The sequence below is a fragment of the Halyomorpha halys genome, unplaced genomic scaffold (assembly GCF_000696795.3).
Source record: "Halyomorpha halys isolate HHAL.00 unplaced genomic scaffold, Hhal_1.1 Scaffold99.1, whole genome shotgun sequence".
In the NCBI taxonomy this organism is placed as follows: domain Eukaryota; kingdom Metazoa; phylum Arthropoda; class Insecta; order Hemiptera; family Pentatomidae; genus Halyomorpha; species Halyomorpha halys.
Window position 1 is genome coordinate 6,818 of NW_027108239.1, and position 7,282 is coordinate 14,099.

General features: G+C 30.5%; 1 protein-coding gene across 1 annotated transcript in view; it reads left to right on the forward strand.

The window, feature by feature from the left end:
• The window catches only part of LOC106677429 (tudor domain-containing protein 1), a 5,749-nt gene extending 1,925 nt beyond the window's left edge, over positions 1–3,824 (forward strand). The window contains exons 3-7 of the mRNA XM_014415356.2: positions 623–748; positions 1,550–1,640; positions 1,719–1,851; positions 2,785–2,941; positions 3,602–3,824. Of these exons, the coding sequence (XP_014270842.1) occupies positions 623–748; positions 1,550–1,640; positions 1,719–1,851; positions 2,785–2,941; positions 3,602–3,697 (603 nt within the window). The 3' untranslated portion in view covers positions 3,698–3,824. The remainder of the gene's footprint in view (positions 1–622; positions 749–1,549; positions 1,641–1,718; positions 1,852–2,784; positions 2,942–3,601) is intronic.
• The last annotated feature ends 3,458 nt before the right edge of the window (positions 3,825–7,282 follow it).

A 7,282-nucleotide genomic window follows, 5' to 3' on the forward strand; every position in this document is an offset into this window, starting at 1 on the left:
TATTATTTTATAAGGACATGAAAATAGTTTTAGTCTCTCAGGGTAAAAAACAAAAATATAAATCATAAATATAATAAAAAACAGGCATATATGATCAATAATATTTCTAAAAAAAATTAAGAATGGTAATACATTACATACCTTAATGGTATACGTTTTAATCTTTACTTAATGTTGAACATAACGTAATAATATTTCATGCAGTAAATAAAAAAATTTAATAATAGTTAATTTTTTTTAACTTGAGTGCTTTCTTCTACCAGCTCCTTTAATACTAGTACTGTATATAATCAAGTCATATATGATCAATAATTTAACAAAAGTAAAACTGCAAGGTACAGCTTGGTATCAAATAAAAAATCATGCTGTATATATAAAAAAAATTAAGAATGGTAATACATTACATACCTTAATGGTATACATTTTAATCTTTTCTTAATGTTGATCATAATGTAATAATGTTTCATGCTGTAAATAGAAAAATTTAATAATAGTTAATTTTTTAACTTGTGTGCTTTCTTCTACCAGCTCCTTTATTACTTGTACTGGTTTATTAAATCACTTCTCAAACTTTCTAGAAAATATTTTACCCATAGTAATAAAATTTTACTTCTTGTTTCAGCCAAAGTTAGTATATAAGGACTTTGAAATTCTGCCAGGCGTGAATTCACTGATTGGAGATGTGACAGCTTACTTAACTCCAATTCTACCAATTTTACATATTGAAGATGTGGAAGGGAATCCTACAGTAAGATATTAAAATTTTTGGTTAGCTTGTTTAATAAATATTTAGCTTGATATTGTATTTATTTTTATAGTATTAGTAGTTTTAATTGGAATGATGAAAAAAGAAATATCAGGAACAATCTTTGTTGGTCAAATTAACAATATTTATTACAAAACAAATTACACTATAATTATGAAAAGAAAAAAAACATGAAATGAGTTATCAATAAAAATGGGTTTTAAAAAAATCTCTATAGTTTATTTATAATAGAGAGATTTATAATTATTCAGAAATAATATCATCGTAAATAGTTGTAACAAACTTGTAATGACCATGTAAGGTTGGCCTTAATAAAAATAGAGAATAATTTCATTTTATTATAAAGAAATAAAAATGTTGATAATTATTTCGGCACTAGACAACCCTTTTTAAACAGCCACATCACTCACACCAACTATTACGGTTGAAAACATTTACACGTTTCCCATTACAGTAGCATCTGTATCAAGGTACAAATACTCATAAAATTCCCTTTGAATATTTTATTCAATTTTTTTAAAAGTTAAGGTGTTGAACAAAATAGACAGCTGCCCAAATTAAGAAGTAGTCTTTTGTAAAATTGTAATTCAAAGATATATTGCTTACTCCACTGTGGCACCAAGAACATTTCCACTAACTTAAGATTATACCACCTCACTGTCAGTTGTTTAAAGAAAGTCAAACTTATAATAACCATGTAAGGCCAACCGGCCTGATCTGGTAATAATGAAAGAGAAGAGACTCTATTTTACCATTTAATAATTTCCTTCTTTTCTTCTTCAGGTTCACAAGATGCGTGAAAACTTTAAGGAACTATCGAATGAAATGCAAATCGAAGGACCACACCAACCACTGCTACAGCACCCTTACAAATGTTTGTATTTTCCTTATTAAAGTAATTTATCATAAATATGGCTGTAAAAATTATTACATAATTTAATTTGATATTTAGATAAAGCCTGTTGTGCTATGTACTCGTTGGATGAGATGTGGTACAGAGGATTTGTCTTGGAAGAATTGCCCGACAAAATGATGTTAGTGCAATATGTCGATTATGGAAATGTTGAAGTCGTTCCTGCTTCATGGTATGTTTCATTTCATAGTTTATAAAACACTTAATAATTTTTTTTAAATTATTTGTTGCTCTGCTTGAAAGGGGCATATCTGACAAAAAAGAAAGTTTTAGTTTTATTTCGAAATGGACGTGTACCAAAGACATTACTGTAGGCAGGGTTTTTTTTTTCTCTACTGTGGTCCTGAAAAAAATAACCAATGTATACGGTACAATCTATAGAATACATGAATTACAAATAATTCTTAATTTAAGCTTATTAAATAAATTATAACTTTTACATATAAAACTTATCCATTTTCTTTTATTATCAAAATAACAAAGTTTTTTTCACATTATTATACTATTCAAATTTTTCATATTATTCACTTTTAATTGTTCTGTTCATTGTAACAGTTAGTATGTACTGATTTTATATGACAAGAGATGTGAAATATCACTACTATATATAATATATATATATACATATTACTATGTAGTATGTCATAGAATAAGTCTACCCTCACAGCCCAGATTTGAACCGGCGCTGCTACAATAATGATGTAGTTAAAGGCAACGCCTCAACTCCCTTGGCTTCAGACGGCCCAACCTTTGTATGGACCTTTTGTTTCTTTTGAGGTCTACTTTAACCTCCTTGCTATAGATTACTGAAGACATACCTTCATAATTAGATCTTACACTTCTTACTTAATTACTATTACTGATGGGATATTACTCCATACTATTTTCGGTAATATTAAAAGAAATTTAATAAAAGTTTAACCAATATGATTTCTGTAAATTTTATTATCATCAATATTATCTATTGTCAATGTATTGTTGAAATTTGATATTAATTCATAAATATCGACCGTGAAAGGTTCTTCTAAGGGATTATTATAATTGTCTAGTAATGAGAACAAGTAATATTGATGAATATCAGGCTTATAATTTTTTTTTTTTCCAGTGTTCGTGAACTTAGGGAGGAATGGATTGATGTTGAAGTGCAGGGAATTCTTTGCACCTTGCACAATGTGGACAGGAGTGAATATTTTTGTGATAGAGAACTACTAGATGCTCTAGAAGATTGTTTACAACAAGGAACAGTAAAAGCTAATATCATAGTATGTATAACATTGTCTTTGTATATAACATTAATAAGAGTTTTATCATTCATTAAAATGAGGGTAATAATTTATTTTAACAATTTTGTTTCTGATGTAGGCAATATAAACCTCATTAACTATATTTTGGTAAATTTTAAAGGAGAAACAAATGAATATTTAAAAAAGAATAAATTAAAATGTATAAAGTAATGCAGATTTAGTTTACATAGGTTTTACTGCATAGTAGTTATTAATAAAATAATTATAGATATCTATTGAGTCTCTTTTCGTTCGTTCTTTTTTGTTTAACAGCATAAAATCTCCTTATTGACTCAACACCATTAATTTACTATTTATTTCTTGTATATGGATTTGGTTCTTTGTTTAGTTTAATTATAAATATCTTTTATAAACTTTTCTATAAAAATAAGAATGACATATTTAAAATATCTGCAGGTATTCAGGTCAGTCTAAATTAAATGTGTTCACTTATTCCTATTCCTCTTCCCAAAGCCATACATACTTTCTTACTAAGCCACTTGCTTGAAGTGAAGATTCACACATGTCTTCGGTCTCCAGCTTATCTATTTTTGAATAATTTCTGCCTATCACTATATCTGCCTATAGGTTGCGATAGGATAATATTTAGCCTAATATTTGTATATATTTTTCTTTCAGGAACGAAAACCCGATCTATCGGTAGAACTACTGATCAACGAAAGGTTGGCTTATCAGAAACTTATAGATATGGCTATGTTCAGCTATATTGACTGATAGGATTTTTATCCCTTTATTGTTTTTAAAAATTTAATTTTTTAATTGTTTATAGTCGCTATCCTTTTAAAGTTTTATTTTTGTTTTGTAATCATATGTAAGAATTTAAATTAAGTATATTTTTTAGTTTTTTTCTCTCAATTAAATTGTAAATTAAAAAAAAAATATTTATTGTCTTTAAATTATAATACCTAATATTAATTTAGAAAACTAATATTAGATTAAAATGAAATAAGATTTTTTTATTTTTCATGTAAAGTGTTCATTCCAAAAATTATCATTTTTGGTTCTATTATATTTATGCCTTTAAATAAAAATGTTTTCCTAAATTTTATAATTATTTGTAGTTTATTTTGATCCACTATACTAATATTTATATATAAAGCTAATAACAAAAAGCTACTATTAGGACTGCTTGTATGTATATATGAAACGGTTGGAGGGATTTTTTTTACATGTTTGAGATGAAATATAAAATCTCAGTTGTGTGTTCAATTTATGGATAAACAGGTGTACAAGCAGTGCCAATAATGAAACATAGTCATTTAATGAACCAGAAATGCGAACTTCTCAAGTGATAAAATGATAGTTGCTTTTTATTAAATTATTTATCAAGATTTGATTAAACATACATCTGTTAAAGCAGGAAGTAAAATTTTTAATCCTTCCAGTATAGAGATATTACCGGAAAAATGTGAGTTCCTCTTGTTCCAATCTGTAATATATTTCTTGTTATATTATAAGGTCTATAAATTTGAATGATGTACGTTTTTGAGAAAATGGTCCCTAAACCATCATCATGGCTGTCAATCCAATTTTGACCATCCCCTACTTTAGTATATTGGTTTGTAGTTAAGATTTTTAATTATGTTCAGTGAATCATTTTTTCTTTCATAATTTCAGTGAGTTTTATATGAATTTGAACTGTGAAAAGTCCTGTTCTGAAGTGAAATGCATTTATTACATCGTAGAATAGAAGAGTAATGGTAATTATGGCTAATTCTGTTTTTATGTTCAACAAACCATCAAATTTTATTTTCTCTAATATTAAGTAATATCTTTGGGTTTATAAATGCAAATTTGAATCCAAGTCATTCCTTATTGCTTGTAACATTTCATGGCAGGGTTCTATTTAAGAACTTATTAATCATAAACTGAGATAAATGTAGATAATTTCTAATTAGGAACCAGTCAAGTTATTTAATTACGTATATTAAAGTCCTTTTTTATTTATTTTGTATATTTTTCACTCAATAATTCACCCATTATACCTTAATTTTATCGAAGTTGTTGATACTATCTAATCAGTGCTGAAAACTTTTCAGTGCTAAAAACTTTTCAGTGCTTAATACATTAATTTATTTTTGAGGAGTTGATGGAATTAAATTGTTTAGTTACTTAAATATGAATTCATTAAATCTTAGTAGGTTTTATCATTTCTTTTTTTAAAATGAATAAACCTGAATTCTTACTGCTATTTCCTGGGTCATCAATCACAAGACATTTAAATGGAGGATTGTCTGTTTCAAACCCATCCTTGGCAAGTTCTGAAACAAGTTAAAAACAAAAGTGTGATTTAAATAATTTGTAACAAGTCTTCTGTTTATCGTTATATCTATAAACCTGAAAAGAGAAACATTTTTTTTTCGAATCTAACATTTTTCAATTAGCAAATTTGGAAGCTATATGATTGTTTTTATATCTGATTAAGAGATATAAAAAATATGGTATTGTTTGCTGGAGCAACAGGAAACTGCGAGATGTTTCAAATAATTCACTGACCTTTTTTTTTTTTTTTTTTTTTCCAGATCCCTCTAAAACACAAAATCAAAAACTTGAATTATTAAGTTGCATTACGCATTTGTTACATAAATCGGATCAGATACAAGCTTTTTCTACCATTGGTACTTTAAAGTATAAAGTGAAATACTTAGCTCAGGTTTGATGAGTTCATTCTGTGAGAATGCTACTAAAATATTTGGAGGTGAGGGGCCTCCGCACTCACTGACATTTGAGACAGAAAGATCTTAGCAGCATCTGGTGGTGTTGTAGAGAACTTATAGTACCTTTTCTCACACCTAGATAGGGTTACTTTTAAATATAAATTAGACTATGTTAGATTTTTATGCAAATCATATATTATTATTGAGTTTAAAATTTTTACTATAATAGAAGAACCACTCTGTCCTCCCCACAGCCTCATAAACAAAATGCGCTACATGCCAAAGTGCTACCCTTGCCCACAGCAAACCTTTCCTTACTCCTTAAAATCCCCTTGGGCTATACAAGGATAAAATCGCATTAAACTGTAAATTTTTTTTCTTACCTCATTTATTATAAATAATAATATTGATTCATACCTAAGTATATACAAATGTAACTGGTGCCCTGCCTTTGCCATATGGCATCATAAGGAGTTAGGCGGGGGTTACAATATTGGCCCAGGAACCGCTGGCCGCTGTTCTTTGGGGTACAAATAACTGGGAGGGCTGCTCCACTGGGGGATAAAAGGTGAGATGGGTTAAGATGACTTCAGGCTGCAGAGCCCGAAGCCCTTCCCTTGATGAGGACGTCGACCAAGAAGACAGTACTTTGCCACCTCCCAGGTCTTGGTGGAGGGGCGACCTCTCTGAACAGCGGGTTAGCACATGCCTTCAGCCCATCTAAAAACTTGATGTGCCTGTGGCCTATAAACTGGAGCTCATCATGAATAGCACTGTTCCTGGCTTTTTGGAGTGGAGTTCCTCGGACTATTCGCCGAAGGAGAGAATTCTGGAAACTGCAGCTTTTTCAGCATGGTCTTGAGGTGTCACAGAAGCGGGGCACCATAGAGCAGAGTCGGGCGGATGATTACTTTATGCTTTAAATCTTCAACTTGAGCCAAAGTGAGGTCTGCTGGGAAGTGAGCAGGTGGTAGAGCCTGTAGGACTTCAACTGGGCAGGTTTGAGTATCTCCCCGACATGACTGGAGAAGGTAAGATGCCTGTCAAGTGTCACACCAAGGTAGAGGATGGTGTTTGAGATCCTTCGGCTTTCGCTGTCTACTATTAACCACTGGAGAAGTTTGCCTCTCTTGCCCTTCTGAAAGGACATGACTAAGGATCCGTCTTTGCATCTGATGCCATCGCTCTTCAGTGCAGTTGCGATGGTAGCAGAAGCATTTTCAGCATGTTTGAGGGCTACCTTCAGACTCATGCTGGAGGCCTAGATCTCCATATTGTCTGCATTGGCCGCTACTACTACCTCTAAGTTGCTGGGAAAATCCGCTAGGGGCTCTTATGCATTTAACGTTTAACATGACTTCAAATAGGGCTGCTCATAATCCTATAGTTATAACATTTAACATGGTAAAACATTTAACATTTAACACATCATGAATACCCCTAAAATACGCCGAAACTACTATGTGAAAATTGTTGAATTTACAAGCTAATTCCTCTTATTTTAAACCAACATTTGGCAAATAATGAGCACGTGCTGGGCCTATTTCCAAAAAATATGCCTATTTCTCTCTATTTTGGTCAACAATTTTGAACAAAACCTGCCACGTGCTGGCCCTATTTCCAAAAAATATGCCGAAACTAC